Genomic DNA, 26,350 nt, shown 5'->3' with positions numbered 1-26,350 from the left:
AAGGAGGGGGATTACAGAAAGAGGGAAGGCAGGGATCTGGGGAGCAGTGGTACGAGCTGGAGGTTATGGGGTGTTTGCAGTGAGTAATTTGGAGTGCTAAAGCTATTGTGGTAGATAGGGGAGGTAGTGGAGATGGGGTGAATGTGTTGCAGAGATAAAGGATGCAGAGATGGCATACTTAAAGCCAAGGATGAGGAGAGAAGAAAGTCCCAGATGAGACCTTTGTCTGGTCTTACTCTGCTTTCAGTATGTTGAAATTTTCTGTCACCCACCCACGGTTTGATTTGTACATTGTTGATTTAAAGTCAGCATTCTCAGGACTTTGGGCTTGCAGCTCCATGGCAGAAAGCCTAGAGAATTTGGGATATGGCTGGTTAGCATGGCTTTCTGATCACAAGGCAGCACACCTCACAGTTTGCTGGTGAGCCAAGAAACATACTGTTACCAGTCACAGGAAAGGGTGCTAGGAATTGCTGCTGCAGCCCTGCCTGGAGTTCGTGGAGTGCAAGAGGTTTCCAGGTACGGATTGTAGAATCAATGAATCAATGCTTTTCCCAGAAGAAGGCTGTATTTTTGTTGGAGAATGTATAAGGTCCTCAATATTTCCAAGTGCTTTATGTTGGAGGTTTGGTAACATGACTGCTATTTTACATAAGGTGCTGGGCTGGCAAGAGGTTCTCGCTGGAGGTTTCTAATTGGAGAAGAAGTGGGAGACTAATTTTTCCCTATGCTCAGTTTAATTTCTACCTAAACACATATCTTCTCTCCCTGCTTTCTGACTCTGGCTAGACAGTCTCTAATGCTTGAAGTTTTTCTAAGAGGAGTTTCGTTTATTTTTACCCTCCTCCCCCACCCCCGCCCTGCCAAATGTGTGGTTTGGGTTTGTTTTCTTTCCCTGCTTCAATTTCAGCATCATCTTCCAAGTGCTTCTTATCCTAAACATAGAGATGAGGCAGTGACAGGAAAGGGCTGCCACTCTGACGTACATTGAGATCTTTTAAGGGTGGGATTGTGGTGGGCTTTATCCAAATACAGAGCCTGGCTAAGCTCTGAGGATTATGCTAACACTGTGGAAAGGCTCTGACATACTGGAATGTGTTCGTTGACCTTTCTATAATGTGACAGTAGCAATAACACAGACACCAAAATCTACGTTAATGCTGAGCAAACATTGCCTAAACCTAGCAACACCCAGGGAGTCAAGAGACTGTCATTCTTCTCTTGCAGGTTGGAAAATTGAGGTTTGCAGATGATGAAAGTTCTTCTTAACATGGCATTTCATAGCAAAGGGTTTAGCAATTCTGTTCTGTCTTTGAAATCTTTACTCAAGAGCTTGAACCATGATTTGCCTTGGGCAGGCTTAAAAACCCCTTGTCTGGGGCACAAAATCACAGAGTCCCTTGGGTCAGTGTGTGCTGCTGTGCTGTGGGACAGCCCAACAAGGAAAGGTATGGAAGAGCTTGGGAACTGAGTGAAATAGAACATCATATACCTGTCCAAATAAATCTGCCCATGTTAAATAATTGCTTTGATCGTATCTGAACCTTTGTAAAATTCTGATGTACCAGTAGGGTTTTTTGCTCCGTTTGCTGTCTCTAGAAGATGCAATTGAGAGGTTCTTCCCAGCAGCAAAAGGAATTTTCCAGCATTCCCATCTGGATGCCCAACCTTAAAGCCCTTCTGCCAGAGCCTGTATTGCAGAGACCAGAGTCTCACTGTGCTGTACAAACAGAATGAATAACAAGCCGTAACAACCTTACACTGTTGGGATGCAGTGGTGGTCCAGATTAGAGTTTTACCTGGACTACACTGGTGCAGCACCCACCCAGAGCAACGTACAGCAGCTGAGGATCAGGCAACATTTGTTAATGCTGGTGATGCCCTTTAACCACGCTAACAGTCTCTGCAGAGGGAGACAAATGTGATTTTTAATCTGATATCAAGTGATTTTCAGCAGGCAGAGCTACACAGGTCATGTTACCTGGTAGGGATAGGAGTGAAAGGTAGATAAGAGTTTTTTAAAGCCATACTTGATCTATAGCGTTGGTGGAGGTGAGGGAAGCTGCTGCCTCACATTTCTTGCCTCCTGTGGGAACTTCCTTGAAACATAATGTTTTATAGATAAGTGCAAGGTGACAAGTTGGCAGGGCTCTTCTCTGCTCTTTATAAGGTGAGGCCTGGTGCTGAAACCCATTTCATCTGTCAGTCATATCAAATCCATCAAGCAATGACAGATGGAGATGGTCTTCCTTAGAACAAGCACAGGGAGTTGTTTAAGTGCCCGACACCTAAACTTCAGCTCTGCTTCTCTACAGACCACTGTGTGGTCCAGAGGGAGAAGGGATGGAGGGAGGCAGCCCTTTGACTCTGGAAAAAAATGGGAGGTTTCTTTTCATATGAACAGGAGATGCCAAGACTGCCATAGTGACAGGCTTTGAGGAGAACCATTTTTTAACCTGTAGCTGGGTGATCTTAACAGGTGTCCAGTTCTAAAGTAGACTTTCATGGCATAGACATGTTGCAAGCTCATGTAGGTTTTGGTGCCAGGAGTCAAGAGGTTAAGGTGTAGCTTGGGCAAAATTGCTGTTAAGAATTTAAATACCAGTGCGGCAAGGACACTGGGGCTCAGGCGGCTGTTTTACATGCTGGCTTGGGTGTCTGCTGTTGTAGGGCAAGAGGATACAGCTGCTCAGGGTCTAATGGTACCACCCAAAGCCAGGTGCAAATAAGCAGGAGCCACCCATGGACCATGCAAATCCACCTGGGCTGGCAGCTGAGAGAGGTACCCTGGGGGCAGGAGCTGAGGAAAGCAAAGCAGGGTGTGGGGGGCTGGTGCTGCACCAGCCTCCCCTTTTCACCCTTGCCTCCTGCAGAGCTGGCTCTGCTCCTGCCTATTTGCCTCTGGGTTCTGATTTCAAGGCCCCTGTTGTGCAAGATCGAGATGAATGTTGTATGGAGTGGTATCGATAGACCCAGTAGATGCGCTATCGGGTTGCACTTGTGTGCTGGCAGTTGGACTCTGTTTTGACATGTAAATAGAACACTCCTGGTGCAGACATCCTCTGTGGTGTAGTGACTAGATCTGGGGGCTGCATTTGGAGCCCAGGGGTCAAACCAAGGTGCTGTCACCGAGCTCTGAGCAACACTGGGTAAGTCACATCATCTGTTCTTCCTAATACCTCATGTGTCGCTTCAGGACATGAACAAGAGAGGAAGAAGGTCCCGTAAAAAGATTATAATTATCATCATCATCATTGTAATTTAAATTGTGTTTAATTATGGAATTTATTGTCACAGGAAGTAATTTGACATTAACAGTTTAGACAGTGGACTCGACGTGTGTAATTATCAAGCATTACCACCATGGATGACAACCAATTTGCAAGGAAGAGAATTACACCTTGTGCTGTAGGTTACTCATTGGTAAGATGGGGATGCTGTGAGAGTTGGATTTCACCCACTCCAATCCTGCCTTTGGGTTTTTCCTGTCTTTTTAAAATTGAGCCCAGAATCTGAAACTGGAGACTGTTCCTGTTTGGCTTTGACTGGGCTCCAGGCTGGGTCTGGAAGCTGCTTTTGGTTTTGTTCTCCAGGCTGGCTTGGAAGCAGCTGCAGAGGAGTAGCTCTTGTGTGAGCCCGTCTGCTGCATGTAGCCATAGCTCTCACTGAGAAAATAAAAAATAATAGGAAAACTTTAGCCCAATTCTGTCTTAAAACTTCAATTCTGTCACAAATAATAAATTAGTGATAAAAACCGTGTGAAAGGGATGAAACTTGAACTTGATGAAATAAGAAAACACTGTGCTTACATGGCAGGGGAGGATTGCTACAGGGAAAGGACAGCAGGGCACGAGTAATGCTGTGCCCTCACTCCAGTCGTGGACGCTGATGTGGTAAGTGGCTTGTATCTCATCCAAAGTACGTAAGGTGGTGGTGTTATTAAGCAGATGTCCCCATCCAACACTTTGGGACCCTTGGGTGAAAAAGAATTTAAAAGTGCTCCGTAAGTTTTGGGTTGGACTGGAATCAGAGGCTGTGTTTGGACGGGGTTTGCAAAACTAAACATGCTGCTCTTTCACCCATCTCCTGTGGAAGAGCCATAAATACAGGTCACTAAAATTAGTCTTGCAAAGCAGCTATTGACTGGTGCCTCTGATATTCCTACTCTCTCCAACTCGTGCTTGAATAAAAGACCTCTGTGTGGTTTTAATCAGCTTTGGCAGTTGGCATTGAGGAACAAGTAGGTTCACCAGAAGAAAGCAACTATTTGCTGCTGTAGTAGTTTTCCCATTTGTTCAGACAGGTTAGATCTGGCTGCCCTTGGAGGGCTGTGGAGGTTAAGGAGCTGGGCTGGGTACTTACCAGCTGGTTGCAAGGCAAGAGAAGAGCATCAGGCAGTTTGCCAGCAAAGGCTAAAAGATAGCAGTGCCTCTTCAGGCTCGTGGTTTATTGGAGAGCCTCAGAGGGGATCTGTAACCAGAGAGCAACGGGCACCAGCAGCCAGCAAACCTTGGCACTGCTCAGGAGCAGTGAGGTCTCCTGAGCAAGGAGGGATGCAGTGAGGAGGCTTCCTGGAAATTGCACCAGGTCTGACCATCTCTGTGGTTTGGACATCAGGCTGTCGACATAGGATAGCCAAGGCATCTCTCCTGTTTGGCGACTTGCTGTCAGGAGCTTTCCAGTCCCTCTCTGACCTGTGTGCGGAGAACAACTGTGAAGAAATCACTCAGGGTAGCATCTTTTAGACTGGGACTCCAATGCAGAGTGAAACTCTGAGATGACAAGCTATTGTGCAGCTGTTTCCTCTAAATAACAGCAGACTTAAGCAGCCAGCTGGAGAAAAATGGCTTTGCAGGGCCTGAGTGGATTCTGTTACATGTGGCCTTTTGGAGTTGAAAGTCTCGGGCCTATTCTCCAGGGAGGACTGTGTTTCCTACAGCCTGCCTGTGTTTGTCCTTTACACCCAGGGTAGAGCTCTGCCCTACCCATGCTGGTCACTTCTGTACTGCAGATGTAACTTCAACTCGGCACTAGGTTGATGGAAAATAAATTCACACAACCGCTCAGTTCAGCTGATAGAAAAAATGTCATCTTGATTTTTATCTAGGTTCTTTCTGGATTGGTTGGTTTGTGTTACTGAAAGAGGAAAAAATAAAACCCAGGAGCAAATTTTAAAACTTATCTACATGTACTGAGAATTTGGGGAGGATCTTGTAGCTTGGGAGCATGAACTTGAGAGACTGCAAGCAGACACTTAAACTGACTTGGGGAAAAGCATGACAGCATACAGAAGCTCCTTTTGCTGGTTCTGTAGGTTGGATGTGAAAGAGCTCTTGGGCAGGTAAAGCTCACAGGAAGGCTGTAGCCACCAGTTCTGCCCTCATCCCTTCGTGGTGAGCACTGTCAAGCATACTCAGTGGCTTTCCCAGTCTCCTTGCTCCAGCTCCCAGGCTTGGCAGCCACATACAGGTTGTGTTCTTCCTGTGCACTGGAGAAGGCACGTCTGTATTTGCTCCTGTGGAGAGACAAGTGACACACTTACTGAAAACTAGTGACAACTGTTCATTGATCTGGGCTCAGTGTTCAGAAATGTGTCCCTCTAAGCAGGACCAGCTGAGAGGTATTTAATTCTTTCACTTCTGCAGTGTCTAGCTGAAGTGCTTTATGAGGACCTGTTAATTTAAGCCTCACATCTTACTCTGAACAACCTGGAAAGTATTATTCCCATACAGATTCATCAACGTTAAATAAGGATGGAGGGTCAGGAAGGGATCTGGAAATGTTAGGTTCTTTTTCCAGGAGATGTTATCTATCAGGAACAAAAATGTACTCTGCTAAAACAAAAGATTTCATGCAGGATTTTAGTTTCCAGCTATTGTTAAAATGTGTGTTTGAGAGCTGGGAACCCTGTGGTCAACAGTGAACTGGAATGAGTTGAAAACAGGAGAATGGACTCGCACTACGAAGAACAATGTTAAGTCCATGCTAATAGCATAGCCAGAAAGGAGGCCATGCTGGAGGGTACAGAAGGGCCTCAAAGGAACAGAGATGAGCAAGCCAGATCTATTACTGGATAGCTACAGAGTGAGCGTCCCAGGGCTGTCTTCTGTAAGAACATAGCTGGAATTCCTTCAGTTTGGGAGTAGCCCCTCCAGACTACGAAATAACTCAGTGTGAAGTTGTCCTAGACACCTCAGTGAGGACTCCTGGCATTTAAATGAAAAATGAGCTGTTGGGAGGCCTAAGGACAATAGGAGTGCAAGGGTGAAAGGAGTTGGCAGTCATGTGCTGGTCATTGGCTTGCTTCAGCCTTGGAGGAAAACAAGAAAGTATGACTGGGGTAGTCAAAGGCGTGGAGGAATCACCTTTGAAGAGAGGTGAAAGCGAATGGCACTGTGGTAAAGCTGAGTAAGAGGTGATTTCACAGACATGTATCAAAGATAGGAGTATGCAGGACAAAGCTGAGCAAGAACTGCTTGCTGTTCTTCCTGCCTCCCTTGTGTGTCTCTCTGTGACGTGAACAAGAGGGGAAGGAGACCCCATTAAAAGTTTATTATTATTATTATCTTCTTAATTTAAATTGTGTTTCATTATGAAACTTACTGTCCCAGGAAGTACTTTAATCTTAACGGTTTGGACAGTGACTTGACGCTTGTAATTATCAAGCATTACCGTCAGGTATGACAACAAGTTTGCAAGAAAGAGAATTAAACCTTGTGATTCAGAAGTTAAGTTAATCTCTGAAGACTGGATGAACTAGGGTGTATGGGGCCAGAGAGCTTCAGTCTATTGCTAACTACCACAGGGGCACGTACTACCTTGAAATCATGGTGTGCCCCACACCTGGCACAACCCGCAGGCTCCTGCTCCTGTGGAAGAGCAGCAGCTCCCTTCCACCAGTGAACACGCACGCAAACTCCCCACACTGTGGTACGGTGCAGTGCAGCTCCCTACCCCTTTCTGTTCCTAAATCACCTTGTGGGACAGCTCAAGCCCAGCTAATGTGGCTGTAGCATCCTGTAGCCTCCTGTCCCTATGCCTGTTCCACAGCTGCCTTCCCACCTAGATCCAGCTCCTCCCCTGCTAATGGGGAAGTGCTTCTTGTTCAGTTTTGGCTGAGGTGGTGGCACTGTTAACAGAAACATGCTGTGCTAGAGATTCATTCTGCTGCTTTGTAAATATTTGTAATGTGCCCACATCTCCTCGTGGAGGGCTGCATAGAGCAGTCAGGGTCGCATAAACACAGGGTAGAGCAGATTTCTGGGAATGCATCATGGATGTGAGGACACAGCCTGCAAATCAGGAGGGTAATCAAAGCGTGGGACCCAGGCAGGTTCTCAGAGTCCTGCTGATGGATAATTCAGGCAGGGAAGAAATCTTAGTGTAGTTTAGTCCAAGCATCACTGCCTGTGGAGTAGCATGGAGACCTTTCTCTACTTCCTTGCATCATTTAGGCCAAATTCTGGTTTTGCTAAAATTGGGGGATCACTCTGGGTGCTTGTATGGTCCTACATCCCCTTCCCTTTTCTCATTGTGGTTTTGGGAAATACACACTTACTGTTTTTAACTTTCAAGTGCAGTAGATGCTGTATTGCACAGGGTATGTAATACCTGCTCTGACGTGATGTCCTGGCAGGGGTCTGTGAGCTTCATTCCCTTCTTATCTCCTGCTCCACTGCCTCAGGACACAACTGCAGCCTGGGTCATGCTCTGTGAGAGAGCTCCCACCAGTGTGAGCAAGAGGGCAGCTGAGACAATGCAATAAAAAGCTTCCAGGCAATGAGGCTGTCAATAACATAGCTAAACTACTCCCTGCTTTCCAGGCTGATTATGGGGAGTGTGTTTTTAGCATTGTGTGTGCAGGGTGTTTATTAATAATGTCAGAGTTGAGACCTCAACGACCTTTCTTCTGGCTGCTGAGATGCTGAAGCAAGCCTAAAAGATGTGTTGTGCATCCCCCAGCGCAGGGAAAAGAAAGGGAAAGTTTTAACATGCGTCTGGAGCATAGCTACAGCTGACAAGTGGCTCAACTCAAAAAAACTCAGACTGCTGAGAAGCTCTGACTTCTGCCTGGGTTAGGTCACCTGAAAGGGAGGTTCTGGTCTGCTGCTGTAGGAAGCCCAGCCACCATCCTTCTGCTGAGGACCTGGCTTTGGGAAGTGAGAGCGTTTAGGAGGTCAGCATGTGTGATAATGAGATTTAGAAAACATTGCTATAAGGAAGAGTGGGAGGAAATGCTGCTGTTTAATCTAGGGGTGATGGAGAGGATGCAGAAAACTCAAGGTTTTAAAAATAAGCTTTGTGTCTTGGAAAGCTTTGTGGTGGGTGAAGCTCTACAGCAAGGCTGTGAAGGAATGCTGTCCTTAGAGTTGGTCTTGCCAGGATGATGTAGCCACACTCAGCTGGGGTCAGGGGCAGGCAGTGAAGCACTGACCTTTCCATTCCCTCTTGTCCTATGTTTGCGTGCCTCTGTGACAACTTGGAAATGCCTTTTTGTTGAAAACAGAACTTAAAAGGCTTTGAAATGGGCAAGCTCTGAAGCCTGCTGTTCTTCTTGGGTTTCAGGGCAGGATTAACAGCCCATGAGCCAAAAGGTGCACACCTGCCAAAAAAGGTCCCTGTTCTTAAGCTGGGCACCCCATTGCACTTCTGAGGGTGAGTACAGCCATGTGGATCAGCACAGCAACAGATCACAGCTGTTGGTTAGGCACTGAAGAAGAGAAAGGCCATCTTGGCTTGTTTTCTACTTTTCTCCTTGAAGCTGCTCATCTGCTGTTGAACGTCAGGTTTCCATAAGTCTGAAATCTGGAACCACATCTGCTTTCTCTCCCAGCCCTGTTAACGAGCCAGTGCTCTTAACGTTGTAAAACATGCCCTGATTCCCGTTTCTCCATAACACAGCATGTGGAGGCAGGACCATGCAGCATCCTTTACCTTTGCTCTTGCTCAAAAGCATCCCACCAGGGAATCTGTACTTACTTTGTAGTTTTGCAGATGCTTGAAGCGTAGGAAATGTTTCCCAGTCCTGAAATTTTTGGCAGTAGGATTTGTTTCTCTGCTCTCCCAGTCTGGCAGGGAAACTCTCTCTTTTTAGGCAGTAACAGAAGTGAGTTTTGCCTGTTGTTTACAGCTGATGGGATCTGGTTCTTGGGAAGAGAAACACATCACAAGTTGCTGTGGTGTTGGCTAAGTGTGAAAGGTGCCAGCTTCCCCCACTCCCCAAGCCCTGACCCCTGTTTCCCACCTCTGCCCCATGGCAGCAGTGGCAGGTGCAGCTCTACTGAAAGACAGCTTTTAAACCAGCTGGGTCAGAAGGAGAAAGCAGGAGAGAGGGGAAATAATTTTCCTCGACCCCAGAGACCTTCTCCCCGTGGGGTTGCATGCCTGAAGGCACAGAGCATCCTGGCCAAGGAATTCTTTCCTCTAAGAGAAAGCTCAGGCATGAATCCATGTGAGGCTCGGAATAAGAGAAAATAATCTGCCTCCCACGTGCTCATAGCTTGATGGCCTCTCTTCTAATGTCTCCTTGCTGTCAGAGCAGCAGGGGACACAGTGACCCCCCTGCAGCCAGGGTGGGTGTGACAGCTCGGGGCAGGAGAGCAGCTGAGCAGGGCAGCAGCCTGGGAGCAGGCAGGGAGGGATGGCGGATGGAGCTGGAGGGAGAGGGCAGGAGGACGTGACACTGCCTCTCGCTTGGCACTGGGCCCGTCGTGGGGCTGGCTGAGGGACAGCAGCTTCCTCCGCTTCTCTTTACCCTGCACTGCTGCTCCCCTGCCCTGTCCCTGGGCCTCTCCTGCTGGCTTTCTCCTGCTGCCGACATCTGGTCTTCTGAGTGTGAAGGACTATTTGGGAGAGTCTGATGCTACATTCCTCATGCCTGAGGCCTCTCAGATATCTCCAGCCAGTACAGTCACTTTAAAATGCAAAACAGATGAAATCTGAGTTTGCCAGAGGCTGAAGAGCCGGGTTTGTTTCAGGAGGTGCTAATGCTGATGGTTTCCCTGCTGAGGGACTTTGCAGTGTCTTCTGCCATCCTGGTGCTGCAAAGAGTGGTGAGGAGCCCAGGAGCTGAGGAATGGGGAGCTGCAGGTGAAGCAACAGGAGTTTCATTCATCTGAAGGAGAAGGTGCGTCAGGGTGATGTAACTTTTCGTGCAGGTTAAGGAGTGAATGCAGGTGGAGTGCCTTTCTCTTTAATGAATAGCTAAACCACTCATGCCTTTACCTGAACACATAGCTGTGTTTGATGAGCCAGCACAGTGGTGTGCAGCCAGATTTCCCAGGGCTGGGTGCAGCCAAGGGCAAGTGATCACTGGGGCAGGGCATGTCTGCAGGCTCTGAGGCTTTGTGCTGGGAGCAGCAGGAAGAAATGAAGAAATGGCAGGGAAGGAGGGCACTGGTGCCCGCGGCAGCATCAGAACAAGCTGGGAATATGGCTCAGTGCTGCTTGGAGCCACGGGCTGAGCTATGAGCCTAGGGCAGACAAAATCCCAGCTGGGCTCTGCACCTTCCCCACCAGCCATGGGGAGCATGCCGGGGAAGTGGCACCCACCTGCCTGTCTTCTCCAGGCTGGAGCGGTCCCCTTGGGCTCTTTACCTAGCCCGGACTGTGGGCTGCAATTGCTCATTTGGAAAAATTTTGGGGAATCAGAGCTGTAATTGCCCCAAATGTCTGCTGCCTTTTGAGGTCTGGTTGGATCCCAGGCCGTGCCACCCCAGCATACATGCTTGTGCTCAATTGACAAGGATTTGTTACACAACCAACCCTCTCGTGTAGCTGCCACCAGGAAATTCCCCAGCATAGCAATAGTGGAAAAATATGTAGTTATCTTACCATAGTATAATTAAGCTGGTCAAATAAATAACAACCCGTGTGGGAACTGAGAGTGATTTTTATTCCATAATCTTTCCAAAGCAGGATTGTTATTTAGAGGCTTCTATTTCTAAGTCATTTTCCCAAGCAGCTCCCATGAATTTTTCATTCCTTCTTGCCTGCTGCAGTTCAGTGCCTCCTCTAAAACCCTCCATCTCTTCCCCACAGCTCCTGGAGCCAGCTTAACCTGATGACTAAATCTTTCAAAGCCTGGACTTGATTCCTAATAATTTCTAAAAAAAAAAAAAAAATAAATACAGTTTTTTGCTAGCAGTGTTAGTTTTGGGTAGGTCTTATCCTGGGATGAGACCTCTTGTGCTAAAGGCTTTAAGGTACAGCTTGTAGTTCAAAGACATGCTGCCCTTAGGAACTGGTCTCATTCAAGCAATGGTTCTGTCCTAGCAGGACATGGTCTGTGGAGGAGGATCAAACTCTTAATATTAACAGCCTGCTTCCACCCAGATTAATGGGATAGTTAAACATGCTCCTGGCAGCTGTGTTGCTTTGGGTCAGGAAAGCCAGGAAGGTGTGACTGTGGATGTGTCCTACCCAGCGTGAGACCCCTAAACTTGAGAAATCAAGCAGGAACAGGGATCACAGGAGCATTACACCTACCTTTACAGGCAGCTTCTGCCCCCCATCCCCATCCACATAGGTGCTGTGCTGACAAACACCAGCCCTCCTCACTGGGGTTCAGCTCTGTAATAGTGACAGGGTCTGAAATGTGTAAACACATGGAAGAAACAACTAACTTTGCCAACATGTTTTTTATACACTGCGGAGCCTGCCCAGCACATACAACACCCATGCCTGGGTCTGCCCCAGGGGCCTTATGCTTAAACAAACTGTGCTTCTTGATCACTCCAATTTAAATTTGAGCCAGCTGCTGGTACTACCTGTCCAGGGCTTCCTCCCAGTGTTTGAATAATGTTGAGGAGAAAGTCTGTCTGGCTAGCAGGAGAAGTCCTGGCTTGTCTGCCGGTGGTACCAAGCTTGTGCATATTCCTGCTGCTCAGTGAGGCGTTCTAGCTGCCTCAGGAGGGGAAGAAGGTGCACAAAGGAAAAAGGTCTCACTACCAAAGAGCCCGCGGGCTGGGTCCTCAGCTGGTAAAAACTGGAGTGGCTTCATGGAGGGCATGATGGGCTGTTGGTGAAGGGTCTGGCTGCCTGCCCTAGCCCCAGGCTCCCAGGAGAGCTGGGAAAGGGGCTGCTGCAAAAAGTCTCATCCCTGCTGCAGGGCAGGTGTGGCCCTTGCATCGCCCCGGTTCTTGAGCAGCAATGTCTTCTCAGCTACAGATTTGCTCCCAGTCAACAATGGAGAGAGGAGATGGGAGGGAGCAGTGTTTGGGATGTAACTTTGCCATCAACTGTTTATGCTTGGCATTATGGTATCTCTAACGCTCTGCCAAGCTCCACAGACATGTGAGTGGTGTTGGATGCAGTTTGGTGGCAGCACAGGGCTGGGGTCCAGGGTCAGCACCCCAGCCGTTACTGCAGTGTTTGAACCCACATGGCTGCTGTGTGTTCCAGTGTCCCCATTCCCATCCCCAGGGAAGCAGCCTGTCAGAGGCATTTACTGCTGGGCTGCAGAGCTCCACACCGGGCTGTGCCAGGACTTGTTCTGCAGCCGCCCTGACGCCAGGGTGGTGGTGACCAGCTGCAAGTACTTCTCCCTTGAAAGCATTTGGGGTTTTCAAAGGCTCTCTGCACCCTTGGATGTCATGGAGCTGAGCTGGTGCATTGCAATAAGTGGTGTGACATCTCTGGGTTTGCAGCATCAGGGCAGAACAGCTGTGGCAAGAGAAATTCAGAAGCAAATGCAAAGAATTTGCAGATCTCAGTGCCAGGAGTGAGACTGTGTGCTTGAAGGGTCTTTCTGGCTCGGAGCCCTGGCCTGCCAGGCTGAGAGCAGCACAGGGGTCTGGAGCCGGGTAGGCTGGGGTGGAGGGAAGGACATCTGCTCTGGAGAGGCACAGGAAGAGCTCAGCCCTTCGTGGGATGGCCAGAGCATGCAGTTTGCATCTGAGCTGAGCAGGACAGGAGTAAAACCTTTTCCACAGCACTGATCCTGGCAAGAAAGCTGCCCTAGTGTGACTGTGCTGACTGCTGGGAATACAAGAAATGGTGCAGCCCTCCCTTCTGCAGGAGCAGAGGTGGAGTCTGGCCTGCGGCATCCCTCAGCTGCTGGTCAGGGCTGGTGGGATAACACTGCCCAGAGAGAGATGACTGTTTTCCTTCTTAGCTTACTCTCTGAAACGAGCTGATCTTCCAGATCCACCCATATAACCTGACTCATGTTCTCATCAACAATCCTTTTGTATTTCTTGAGCCCAGAGCCGCTGTGCCCTAAGCATGAAGCTGCTTTAAATTCACACCAGCACCCCAGGAAAAGGACTCCTGTAGCCTGTTCTCCCCAAGGAGTGGGGTGCCACCAGCATCCCATTGCTGGGGAAAAAACTGTCCTTGTGCAACAGGGTCTGTAGTGATGGGACTGGAGCCTGGTCCTGGTCTGAGTGCGATGCTCCTCCTGGGTTACTCTGGACCCTCTTGGAAAGCAAAGGATTAGTTTTGCTCAGTGGCAGTTAAGAAGTTTAAAAGCCTTGAAGAACAAACCCAGTCCAAGAGACACAAACACTTTAATGGATGGTTCTGTAAGTGACAAACTGTCATACTTTGTTCATTGTTTTTTGAGGCTTTTTGTGGCTTGAAACAATTTTTTTATTCCAATGTGTCAGCTTATTAAAAAACTGCTTGCATCCTCAAAGCATTCATTTTCCCCTCAATCTCCAAAAGTTTCCATTTTCCTGAAAAAAGTCTTGGGGTTTTTTTTGGGTTTTTTTAACGTGTGTGTTCTCTCTAAAGTAACTGAACCCCACATTCAGCCCTCCAACACTAATAAACTTGGAGAGCTCCTATCAGTCCCCATGCTGCCAGCTTACCGGAGGTTTGCTGCTGCCAGCACTGGGACCAAGGCTGGGGAAGAAGGAGTTAAAAGGTTTGCACTGGGAGAGCAGCCCAACTGCCTGCAGAGGCTTAGATCCCACTCTTTCTTCACCAGTGTTTTGTGGCTGGGGAAGAGACAGCTCCGAATTCAGATGCCACTGTCTAGACCGAGGACAAAATTATACCCGACCGACCCGGTTCACCCTCTTGGAGAAAACGAGGACAAGCTGTCTTTGGGGCTGGGCAGGTTGCTTTTTACTTTTGTTTGCATGTTTGGGGCTTTGTGGTCCGAGACTTGCCCGGTTGTTCTTCCAGGCTGGTCACTCCAGGAGCACCCCTGCTAGCCAGGGGGTGCAGGGGCAGCCCAGGCCCCCGGGTGATGGGCGCTGGTGGGGCAAGGGATGGCTCCGTCCCTGCGTCCCATCCCTCGGCAGGTGGCTCTGTAGGGGAGGGCTGGCTGCTACTGCCATGGGACGCTCAGTCTGCACTGGGCGGGACTGGGGAGTACTGGGAACGTCGCCACGCAGGGGTGAGCTGTGGGTTCGGGGACGGAGGGAGCACAGGAGCACAGGGCTGGATGTGGCTGAGGTAGGTCCCTACCTTCCTCCTAACTCCTTCCAGGGCTGATCCGCTCATACCTGTGGGTGAGCAGTGCCTGGCTGGGCGAGGGACGCTCCGTCCCTGTGGGCACGAACAAAAGACGCGGCGGGACGGGGGATCGTGGTGGGCTGCTTTGGGGGGGCAAGAGATCGAGCTGTGGCCAGGCTGAGCCTTGCTGTGGCCCAGACGGTCGAGGGGGCTGCATCCCAGCCTGGGGCACCGCATCCCCACGGAGCCGGTGGCAGCAGGGTGAGAGAAGCTGGAGCCGCTCCGTGTCCCGCGCTGGGCGCGCTCACCGGCAGCGCGGCTGCATCAGCCTGGAGGGGGGGTGTGCGGGGGCTGTGGGCTTTCGCCGAAGAAACAGTGGTGACCTGTTTTGTGTTTAAACGTGGCTGCTCCTGCCCCCTCTCCTGCAGAGCCCTCTTGAAGCCCCAGCGAGATCTCCACTGGCTGCGAGTGTTGCAGGTGGTCGAGTGGCACCTACCCCCAAAATGATGGAAAACAAAGTGTTTATGTCGTTTACGTTCTACAGCACGATCTTGATTTTAAAAATGTATGTTGTTGCCATCGTTACGGGACAAGTGAGACTCAGAAAGAAGGTAAGATCCAGCTTCCATTTCCTTCTCCCTTTCTGGCTTTTTTCCTTGGGGTTCTGTGTTTTTTCTTTCTTCTGTTACTCTTGTGAAGGCCAACAGAGTTTTCCTGAAGCAAGCTCCATTTTTTTTGACCTTCAGTTGAAAGCAAAACATGTTTCATAGCTGCAGCAGATATTTATCTCACTTCTCTTTGGTACTTTTTGTTTGTTTCTACCATCTGTAGCTTCATGTTTATAATTTCTGAATCCCAGTCTAAATAGTAATTTCAGATCTAAAATGCCATGCAGGTGAGCTGCTTCTGGAAAGAGTCTGTTTACACTTAATTTGCCATGTCTGGAAGAAGGAAGGGGAAAACAAAGTATTTAAGAGGAAATCGTTGCAATGTTTTTTTTTTCCTGCAGCTTAGCAGAAAGCCTTTTTCAGAGGCTGAATGGCTATGTGAATGCTCCAGGAGAGCAGGAAGTCGTGGGGAATAAAAACAATAGCTGGAGGAAATGGTTCTTGGACTCGGGGAAAATACAGGGAGGACTGGGAGCTCTAGCTGCTGTCAGGAGATGGGGTGAACTGGACCTTTTATCACCTGCAACCCAAATTGAACTTGTGGCAAAACTCAGCTGCTTGTAAAATCTGTTTTAAAGTATTTGAGGAGTTTCCGACTGCATCGGTAGAGTGGGAGGGAGAGATTTCTGCTCTCAGATAAAATACAAAGAGATACCTGTGTGCTGTAGCATCATTGTAACTGATGACTTGTCCTCTTCCCTTGTGTTTCTAAATGATGCTCCAACCCTAGGACTTGGCTTGTAACATGATTAAAGAAAGCACCAGGGTCCTTTTCAGGCTGCAAAGTGAAGCTGTTGCATGTAACCAAGTCCCTGAGGAACAGTTTCTGAGCATAGGTGGGGAGCTCATATAAGTAATTTTTATTTGTAAGTTTATTAGCGTAGGATCTGATTTCCCCAGGGCTGGTTTCAGTCACAGTATCACTGCCAAAAAGCCAGTGAGGGAATACTCTTTCTTGGTAGGGTAAACTAATCTGACAGTCCAGGTTATCTTTTGGATGCTGCATTCAGCGTCTGCAAGCTGTGTGCCAGCAGTGATCTCATTTGGTGGTTGAAAAAGTCTCATTTAAGTGGGTTTCATGGGGAGAAGTGGGCTGGGATCAGGAGCTCCCATGAAGCCCCCTGTTTGGGACTCAGCAGGCAGAGTTGTTTTTTTCAGAGGATAAGGAAACCCCTTGGGAGGTGCAGGGTTTAACCCCCAAGACCATGCACATGGAAGTGCAGTTGCTCTTGTGTTTGTGAAGGGTGGTGAGAAACTGGGGCAGGAAGAAATCTCCATAGGTCTTAAAGATTAGGGGCAAAGCTTCTACCTGTGAAGTTCCTGAAAACATTATAAGCATACATATTATGGGGATTCTCCCTTGCAGGCATTTGCAAACCCGGAGGATGCACTGCGCAACGGGGGGCTGCAGTACTACCGTGAAGACCCCGATGTGGAGCGGTGCCGCAGGCAAGTAGGCGGCGGTGCCGGCATTCCCACTGTGCTGCGAGGTGATCCCTGGCAGATGCTGGCAAAGAAGCAGTGGGAAGCTAAAGGGCTCATTATTTAATTACCTAGATGGGTTGAATGCCTGGAGCTCAGCTGTGTGACCCTGCACACTAGAGCAGTTTAATCTTTAATGGGAGCATGTTGTGTGCTGGAGCAAGGACACGGAGAAAGACCGAGGTTTGGGTCCAACAGCCTACTCTGATGCAATTAAACTAATTTTTAGATGCTCAAAGTCCCACAAGCCCCCAAGGTCTTGTCCCATACCCGCAACCAAAGGCTCCTGGTGCCCTGCCCCAACAGGACCCAAGCTCCCTGCACAGCTTGGAGAGGTAACTGTGTGACTGGTCCCAGTGCTATATGCAGCTGCCCTTTTTGTGCATTTGGGAAGAAGCTGGATGTGATTGCAATAACTTTTGCTTCCCTAACTGTGCAAAGTCTGAATCTTCCCCCTCTTCTGTGGGGCTCACAGTTCCTCAGGGGTAAAGCATGGGGTTATTCAGCCCCAGGCTTGGTTTGCCATCTCTCTTGCGCAGAAGGAGGTGCCCTGAGTGTTTGGCTGGATCACTGGTGACATGCAGGAAAGGGGCTGGAGCCATGCCCTGCTGTCAACTGAGACCTTGGCTGCCAGCTCTGCTGTGGGTGGGGAACTGTGCCGCTCACCTCTCGCTGCCTGCAAGATTTGCTTTAAAAAACGTCCAGTGCCACCTAATCCCTGGGCTTCCAGAGGAAGGAGGGTGGCAAATGAGCTATTTCCTTCCTAGGAAAAAGAAAATCATCATAATAAAATAAACAATCAGAAAATCATTAAAAAAAAAAATCTTCTTTAATTAGTCAGAAAAGACAAGCGTCCATAAAAATAAATAAATGGAGCTGCAGCAAAGACCTGGGGGAGGTCTGGGATCTGACTTGTGCAGTTAAAGCACTCTGAGTCGGTCCTTGCTGATCTGTTCACAGCCCTGGGGAAGACAGATTAAACCCAAGGTGTTTTCCCTGAACAAGGGTGTTGTTGGGTTTTCTTCTCGGGTGTTACTGGGAGCGTAGCAGAGCCATGGCTGAGCTGCTGGGGTTATTGGGAGTGTAGCAGAGCCCGGCAGGGCAAAGGAGAGCAAGCAGCAGCCAGGAGGGAGGTTTCCCCCTTGGTGTTTAGAGAGGCCCCTGGCTGTGTCTCAGCTCTTGCCTTTCTCCTCCCTGTTATTCCGTTTGTCCTTCCAGCCCCGCTGAACCTCCAAGTCCCTGGGGCCGGGTTTAGACAGGGCTGCTGTGGGGTGAGGCGGTGGGGGTCCGGCAGCTGCCCTCTCCCAGCACAGCTGGCACCAAAGCAAACCATGCTTATCATCATGGTCCTGCCTGGACTGCAGAAGGGTTTTTTGGTGGTACCCGCAGAGGTGATGCAGGCCTGGGAGGGCAAGCAGGGCCCTGGGCTGGGAAAAAAAGGGGCTGTGACTGGGCAAGCCTGTCCACATGGGGTTGGCTCTTCCCAGGGACTGTCTGACCAGGAGAGGCAGAGGGTTTCCTGCAGCTCCCCTCCACTCTCCTGGGTTTGGCAAGGAATACGTCCCCTCTGTGTCCAGGCCGTGACCAGTTCATCCCCAGTGAGTTGTCCTGGCAATGCTGCTACAACAGCAGGACCTGTCTTAGTGTCTTTTCTAGGCCCATTCCTCCATGCTGTCCCAAAATCACACCCAGAGAGCAGCTGAAATAAGGTTTCCAGCAGGCTCCTTGCCATGTTCGTCCCCTCTCTACTTGGGGATGTGGCCTTTAATCTAGGGACTGCTCCCGATGGAGGTGCAAGAGGCAGGGAGGAGAAAGCTCCTTGCTCTCCTGCCTGTTATGGGGATAATGGGGTACTGAAAGCCCTTGGGGTAGCTCTTTTCTGGGTACAACAGGCTGTGCAGAGCCCCTTCATGCTTCAGCAAAGCTGTGGCTGGAAATGGCTCAGGTGCACTATTTACCCACAGGTGGCCTGGCCCTGCTGACCTGGTGCCTGGCCTGGGCTCTGGCACGGGAAGGGGGCAGTGAGAGACAGTGGTGGGGGCTGGCATTCAGCACACAGGTCATTTCATGTGATGTGGTGATGGGAACCAGCTGTTGGACCCAGACCCTCTGCTCATGTCCCCATGCTTCGGCATCACAGTAAAGGGGAGGAGGCTGGGGCAAGCTGCGTGAGCAGAGCCCTTCCTGATGGCTCCTGCTCCATTGCTCAGAGACTGATCCTGCCTTTGGGAGCAGTCAGCCTCCAAAAACCTGGTCTCTTGGTGCTGAAAATTTCTGATGGAAAGAAACTTTTGGCAAACCTTGGCCTGAAGAAGTCAATGTTTGGTGGGGCATTTGCCAGGGCGGGCACAGGGACATCTGCTCCATAGACCTGACTCCAGGGGCAGGAGAGGGGCCTTAAAACACAGCCCTCTTTCTTTTCCAAAGTCTGTTTTCAGCCAGGTCTATCACAGCCTGTGTCTGCACCAATGAGTTGTGACAGAGGGTCCTAAAACTTCCCAGACACTTCTCAGCTAGCACAGAAAAGCAGCACAGGCATCTTGGCCTTTGTTTCAGGGAAGAAATAACATTTTCTCTTGGCTTTGTGAGTCCTTAAACATGCTGGAGCACAGGAGTGGGGAAGCAAGGGCAGCTCTTATCAAGGCTTCGTCTCTGCCTCTCAAACTTCTGAGATAACAGGGAAAAGGCAAATGAGTCTTGTGATCAGGTCACTTTCGAGCCCAGATCCATCCCCACCGGCCAGGGCACAACCTGAGAGTCCCCACATTGAAGCATGGGGATGGGGCTCTGTGCTGCAGAAAGCATCTCTTGCTTTGCAAGGGAACAAAAGAAGGAGAGGGGCAGAGGCAGTGGGAGGGCAAGGGCAGGTCACTGCTTTGGGGACAGGTTTCCCTCCTTCAAAGGATAGTACCTTGGGGGAGGAGGGACACAGCCCACGCTCATAGCGTGATCGGATCCTGTTTCGGTAGTGGTGTGGGTGGTGGCAGGTGATGTGATACTCAGGCAGGCACATGTTCAACTGGAGTGCAGGTTCTGGCCCCATCAGTGCCGATGTGTCACAGGGGTGCAGGGGGCACTTGGGGTGCTCCTCCCCAGTCCCCTTTGGATGCACTTACAAGAGAGTGATGAAGCCACAAACCCTCCCATCCTGGGAGTTCCTGCTCTGGAAACTGTGGCCCGGAAACTGCCTTTTATTGTGTAACATGGCCACATCTGGGACCGTGCCGTGCTGGCACCGCACCAGCTTTGATTTTTTCACAGCTTCGCAGGGTCTTTGTTTTTCTTTGTTTATTTAAAAGCTCTAATCCACAAGCTGTCATCTGTCATGGCAAAGGCAACCCAGTCACAGAGGGCAAGCTTCAGGAGTGCAGCATCCCAAGGGAGAGACACTGGGTGCAAAATCCTGTTGCCTGCATGTGTAGGGGGGATCTGAGTCTTTTGGGGCTGCGTCTACCCCACCCAATGGAAGAGAGAGCCAGAAGCACCCAGGGATGGGCACTGTGGCTAGAAGGGATAGGAGATAGCAGGGAGCCTGGTGGGAAGGAACAACGTTATCTCCCTTTTCAGGGCCCACCGCAATGACATGGAGAACATCTTTCCCTTCCTCTTCCTCGGAGCCATCTACTCTCTGCTGGATCCCAGTCCCACAGTGGCCAGGATCCACTTTTTCATCTTCTGTGTGGGGCGCATCATCCATACCATCGCCTACCTCCTGCAACTGAAGGCGCCTATGCGCTCTGTGGCCTACAGTGTGGCACAGCTGCCCTGCTTCTCCATGGCTCTGCAGATCCTCCTCGCCACCACCCCATACTGGTAGTGCCCAGTGAGACAGACCGAACAAACCCCTTTGTCCCGCACTCTGCTGCTTTCCTCGGCTGGACCGGGTGGTGCGTGAGAGTGTAAGAGTGTGTGTTTGTGTGGACACATGGTATGTTGCCAGGGAGGCCATCTGCACCCCAGTGGTGCTCAGTGCAGCCTCGATAAAGTCCCCATGTTACTGAAATTGGGCAGGGAAGTCACCAGAGGGAAGGGCCGCATCTGCCTGCAGAGTCAGAAGACGATGTGGAGGCAGGTTTCTCTTGCTTCTAAGGGTGAGAGGGGGAAAGCACCTGGACTACCCCTCGAGGAAGGGGTTAATTGAAAGAAAGGTTTTCTGCCCCAACTGCATTCGGAACTGGGAAGGGGAAGATGTGTCCTTTCCCCCTGGTCACACAGCAAGGGAAAACCATCAGGGTCCTGTGAAGTCTCTTGGTCAGCAGATGTGAGTAGTAGCAGAGGGGGGTTATAAAACAGCCGCTGTCCTCCTGCCCAGCCGTGTGGGTCTGTGGGCAGGGGGCTCTGTCACATTCCCTCTCCTGTGAGGACAGGAGGCAGGTGCCTGCCAGGCAGCATAACGTGAAAGTCGAAGTCTCAGGGGTGACGCTGTGAAGCCACTGAAGTGTTCAGTGCTCCCAGCGCTGCCTCATCTCACGCCACGGGACGCAGCTCCCTACCAGGGAGCCTCGCTGCCGGCAGGAGCCTGCCTGTCCCGGCAAGGATGCCACGCAGCCGGCATTCAGCAGGTCCTGGCCAGCAGCAGCTGTGGCTTTTCCATCTCACTCTCACTGTGGCAAGATGCAGAGGGACATGCCTGGAGCAGCCAGCAGGAATCACTTACCCTGTAGAGAGCTGAACACAAAGCTCTAGGACTTCTGGAAAGACTGAGATGCTCATACAAAATGGGGTCTGCAGTTTGAAGACAGACCTTTCTCCCAAGTGTGGTATCTGCGTTCACATGCTGCTGATGTGTGAGAATGCTCCCAGGACAACAGACTGGATTTCTCCCCCTCTGTAGCCTTTCTCTGGCCACAGAATGGCCATTAATATCTGGGGAATGTGCCGTGCCATGACCACTTTGGGAATGTTTTCTTTCAGCTGTTTCCTGCTGTACACTGCTGCCGAGTGGTGCGCAGCCTGGATTAGCTGGTGTTTGCAGAAAGCTCTGGAAATGAGTGGCTTTGAACCTCCCTGTGTGAGAATACCACTGCTCTGTGGTGTTGTCTTAAAGTTGTCATGTTGGAGAAGAGAGGCTGGGACCAGAGTATTGCAGGATGATAAACCCTTGTAAGCACCTCTGCTATGCAGCTGTCTCAAAGTGCCAAGGGCTGGTCCAGGCAACAGCAGCATGCAATGGAGCACCCCTACAGAGGACAAGGCAGGAGGAAGCCTCTGCTGTTCAGTGCCTCCTCCCTCCCTCTGAGGGTAATGCAGAGTTTTACTAAGATCATATGTGGAAACCAGAATGAGCAGAACACAGCACACCCTTCCACCTGCCCTAAGCACTAAAGGTGTTCCTTTAACCCTGCTGTCCTCAGGTGTGCTCTTACTGAGACCTCACTGAGTGTCTGAGTGCACAAAGCACAAACTGATGCTCTGAGACCTTGCCGAGCTCGGGTAGCGGCTTCTGTACCAGTAACTCCTGACCCCTGTGCATATGTGGCTTTAGGCTGTTGGTGACGTTTGAAGGAGAGTACTTTGCTCTCCCATGGGGGAACTGTGTGTGGAAGGTGGGCAGGACTGCAGCTTCAGCAGTTTGCTTTTGGCCACTTCTCATTTACATAGCCTCAACAGATGTCTGGGTAATATATACCCCTCTTAACAAGACTCTTCTGCCTCAAATGGTGCACAAGATCCTGAACCCCTGTACATTTCTCTGCTGCTGCACATGCATCCTGGTGGCAGGAAGCAAATATTCCCAATAAAAACAAATCATTGTGCTCTGATACATCCTTCCTTTGGGAGCAGCAGATGCAGCTGGGTAGCAGCTGGGTCCAACCCCAGCAGGATGGCTCCCCAGCTGCAAAGTGCTTTGCTAAACCCTGCTGCAGAGCCTGGAGTGCCCTGGAATTCCTAAAGAGACGTCCCCCTTCTCTGGACTCACCTGCTCTGCAGAGGAAGCTCTTTTCCAGGTGTAATTTTTTTGTGCTGATCCTTTAAATTCAGCAAAGCTGAGACTTGGAAAGCAGTTCTGCTTTGGTTTTCCTTCCCAGAGTAGCAGGTTGCTACAAAGCTTGGTGTTCACCCAAACCTCCTCCATCCCAGCTTTCCCCAAAGCAGGCTAGCAATATAAAGTGCTTTGTCCCAGTAAGCTTTCTTCGCACCCTGCTTGCACTCAGCTGGGAGCTTCTTGCCTGTGGAGTCAAGCTGGTGCTTCAACCCTGGAAAGCTGGACAAGTTTAGGTAAGATGTGGTTGCTCTCTTTTCTGTGCCTATGACTTGCAAAGGAGCTGCCTGTATTTTTCAAGCTCAGCAGCCACCTCTTTTTGTGGGTAGGTTGTTGGGAAGCAAATGCCTCGTTTCTGCAGTTTTCTCCTGTTTTCTTAAACTGATGGTGTTTGGGAAGTGCTGCCCCATCGGTGTCTACATTAGCTGGTTGAGATGGATAAAATGGCTCAACTTGGTAGTTTTTCCTTTCCCCTATGCTTTCTGCTTTCAAATAAGAAAGGTAATGGCTTTATAAAATGGACTCCTTCCAATACATGTTGCTGTGGCTAGAGATCTAGCTGGGACTGAAATTTTTGGCATGGAAAGGAAGAAATGGGGCTGCAGAACCTCCCCAGTCCCCAGAGCTGCCAGCTCCTTCAGCCTCTTCTAAACTGCCTGTTCGGTGCCTGAGGCTGATGCCCTGGTCGGGGAAGCCAAGGTTACATGCAGAGCTCTGCTTTCTTCTTTTTGATTAAAAATAAATAAACCCTGCTGTACTGGCAGCAGGGAAAAGCTTGGGAACACAAACTCTCTTGGCTCCAAAAAAAAAACAAACCAAAAAAAACCAAAAAAAAAAAACCCGAACAGAAAAAGCACACGAGGCAAACTTCAGGCAGGCCTAACCATTGTGCTTATTTTGAAATGCTGTGGGGGTTTGAGGGAGGCAGGACAGAGCCTGGTCTCGGCTGACTGGTCAGCCCAAGCCCCATCGGGCTGAGGTGTTTGGAGCTGCTGGCCCTCCCCTGGGCACAGCCAGTGGTGTTTGCCAGTCTGGGGCAAGTGATGAGCATCCCATGCCTTTTCCCAAATAATATGCTAACGCCCAGAGCTCCCAGCTTTCTGCTCTGGCATCGGTGTGGGGGAAGGGTGCACCCAGAGCCTCGTGCAGCCCTGTGAGAGCGAGGATGGTGGCTGCATTTGCCAGTCTGTGGGGTTTGGTGTGTGCATTGTGTGTGCTAACAATTTGGTTTTCACACCTGGCTCAAACCTGAAATTGTAACACTGCAAAACCCACCTGGGACTGCAGAACAACAGTGTTTGGTGCTTAAATATTTGAGTAGGACTCACCCTGCCAGTACATGTCTTCCCTCTGCCCTGCTGAGCCCAAGGTGTCTGGTTGTGGGGAAAAAGTGCGCAGAGACCCAGCGCAAGCCCCTTCACACATGCCTCCAGCCCTGGGATGCTGCTGACCCCTTTCTCACCTGCCTGTGCTGCTTTCCAGGTCCCTCTGGTTCATCCAGACCTTCTCCTGGTGTGATCTGGAACCAAGATCCCCGCTGGGTATCTCTCCTGTGACACAGGTCACTCTCTCTGCCCTCCGAAAATCTGTTTCTCCTAACAGACATGGGGCTCTCCCATCTTGTGCTGTAGGGTTTTGCCATGCAGATCCCCTGGAGGAACTGGGATCCCTGTGACATCTAGGGAAAGCAAGTTAGTTGCCTGGAAAGGATAGCGATGTTTCCCTGCTCCTCTGGCATACACGAGGGTGAAGCTGGCACAAGGAAAACTATCCACCGGGATTTTTCCTGCCTGGCTCTGGAGTTGAGCTGTGAGATGTCCCGTTTGCGACGTGGATGCCATGCGGGTGCCAGCCCCAGCTGCGGGCAGAGAAGAAGGAGCCTGACGGGGTGGGTGGGTGTCCCTGGCCCCATTTGGGGCGGGGTGTGGAGCAGCGCAGCACGATGGGGGGCTCAGCCCCGCACCCCAGACCCCGCCGGCTTCCGCGGGCCGCGCCGTGCTCCCCCGCGCGGGGCTGCAGCGCCCTCGTGTGGCTGCGCGCGCCCCCAGGGCCACCCTGTGCCACGGGGGCTCCCTCCCACGGGGACCCCCGCCCGGGTGCTGGCTGGCCAGGGAGCTGCGGGCAGGCCCCGGGGGGTGCTTGAGGTGTTCGACGTGGAGGGACGGGTGGGTGGACGGACGGTGGGTGCCGTTCCTTGGGGAGTGCCTTGAGGAGGAGGCTCGTGTCTGCTCCTGGGCCCGTCGGCCTCTCTAGAGCCAGCTGACTTGATGCTCTGCCTCGCTCCCGGCCACGCTGTGTGTCTGCATGCAGTGATTCTTCCTTGCACGCAAACTTCCTTTGTAACACTCACTACAAAGGAAACCTTTGCTTCCTCCCTTCTTCCCAAATTGTTAGTTACACCCTCAGCAGATAGCTACCATCCAGATTCTGAAAAGCTTTCCTGCTGCCTTAGGTTGCTCCCTTTTGGGGGTTTGGAAAGAAGCAGCAGTGAGCAAAATACCAGCTGCTGGGAGGAGATGCCCCTTCCAAACGGAGCGTCGAGCCCCATGACCATTGCACCACCCGGGGCAGGAGGGTCTCAGCTGCTGGGAGACGACATGTTACTGTTGTTTGTACATACATTTCTGCAGCTCAGAGGTGGTGTTGGCAGGACTGGGAGGGTCTCTGGACCTTCCTGTTGGCACCAGAGGGAGAAGGGCTCAGCGCAAGGGTGGTGGGAGAGGAGAATGCTCCAATCTCTAAGATGTCTGTGTAATTCATTCTGATGGGGATAACCAGGCTGGCATCCCTTTGAGCTGGAAAATGTGAGCTCTGTTTTGTCTTGCTGTCGTGGCAGCCGATGTTGATGACAATACAAAATTGTTCTCATTAAAATATTGTGGAGGCAAACTTCAGCTTTTCATCAGTCAGAAAGCCATGCACAAGTGCTGGGCTGTGGGGTCAGAAACAAGCTGAGACTTGCCCTTTGGGAGTCAGCTGGTTGAAACCAACAGCTTCAAGGAAGGAAACGCAATTTGCAAATAATGTTCTTCCAACCTTCCCCCACCTGAAGTTGTGCTGTATGGAAGGAGACCAGCACTCCTGCAGAAACTAGATCTGGTGATGGATGTGTCCGTGACAGACTGGTTCCTAGGAGGAAAAAACCTCATGTGCTGGAAGAGAAAGAGAGGCAGCACAATGCCTTTGACGTCCTCTTCATTGACATCCCTCTCCTGTGGACTACAGACCCTGCCAGGTGAGCTGCAGCTCTTCATGCCTGTCTGTCTCCTGGTTTGCAGTAGTCCATCAGCTCCTGGGAGCCAGTGAACCATGAGTTGAGAACTTCTGCTCTAGTGGGAGCTGAGCTGAAGCTGGGACAGTTCAGGCAGGAAATAAGTGACATATTTCCAGCAGCTAACAGTAATGAGTCACTGGAAGAATCTGCCCTGGGATCTGTGAGCTCTTCACTTTCAAGGGTCTTTTGACTCAGGGCTGGATGCCCTCCAAAGGATGCTCTGCATTGGCCACATGCTGAGGACATGAGGATGCTGCTTGGGTGATATTCCCAGCCTGAGAGCAGGCAGGAGGCTGGACAAATAACCTTAATGATCTACAAGTCACTTATAGAATGAATTATAAAGTGGTAGCAGAGCAGTACGATAGGGATGGTTAAGCTGCTGGTGGGCAGGACCCTGGCTGCTGCAACAGGCCAGCATGGCTTTGTGGGCTGCACGTCCCACAGATCAGATCTGTAAACAGTGTGTGGGGTGCCCTGAGGCCCAGCAGCCAGTCATGGTTCTGTGCACTAGCACAGTTCCAGGCACGGGGACAAGAT

At 50.6% G+C, this 26,350-nt stretch overlaps 1 protein-coding gene across 3 annotated transcripts; it reads left to right on the top strand.

The window, feature by feature from the left end:
* The first annotated feature begins 13,922 nt into the window (after positions 1 to 13,922).
* Positions 13,923 to 22,309, top strand: PTGES (prostaglandin E synthase). Of its 3 annotated transcripts, none has more exons than XM_027802446.2 (4): positions 13,923 to 14,058; positions 14,832 to 15,014; positions 16,438 to 16,520; positions 20,121 to 22,309. In XM_027802446.2, exons 2-4 carry the CDS (start codon positions 14,907 to 14,909, stop codon positions 20,368 to 20,370), a joined length of 441 nt encoding a protein of 146 aa, XP_027658247.1. In that variant the 5' UTR covers positions 13,923 to 14,058; positions 14,832 to 14,906; the 3' UTR covers positions 20,371 to 22,309. The 3 variants fall into 3 exon arrangements, with proteins under 3 accessions (XP_027658247.1, XP_005437244.1, XP_027658246.1); XM_005437187.4 differs by having other exon boundaries at positions 13,923 to 14,062; XM_027802445.2 differs by lacking the exon at positions 13,923 to 14,058 and adding an exon at positions 14,113 to 14,403.
* The last annotated feature ends 4,041 nt before the right edge of the window (positions 22,310 to 26,350 follow it).

Source organism: Falco cherrug, chromosome 9 (genome assembly GCF_023634085.1).
Source record: "Falco cherrug isolate bFalChe1 chromosome 9, bFalChe1.pri, whole genome shotgun sequence".
Classification (NCBI taxonomy): domain Eukaryota; kingdom Metazoa; phylum Chordata; class Aves; order Falconiformes; family Falconidae; genus Falco; species Falco cherrug.
Note: the sequence above shows the minus strand (reverse complement) of the source record. Positions and strands in the feature narration are given on the sequence as shown.

What these genes read in the sequence shown, in the direction of transcription:
- PTGES (XM_027802445.2), top strand. Translation starts at nt 14,284, where the DNA reads ATGGGACGCTCAGTCTGCACTGGGCGGGACTGGGGAGTACTGGGAACG. An exon ending in AAGTGAGACTCAGAAAGAAG is followed by an intron (nt 15,015 to 16,437) that starts GTAAGATCCAGC and finishes TCTCCCTTGCAG; the next exon opens with GCATTTGCAAACCCGGAGGA. An exon ending in GATGTGGAGCGGTGCCGCAG is followed by an intron (nt 16,521 to 20,120) that starts GCAAGTAGGCGG and finishes CTCCCTTTTCAG; the next exon opens with GGCCCACCGCAATGACATGG.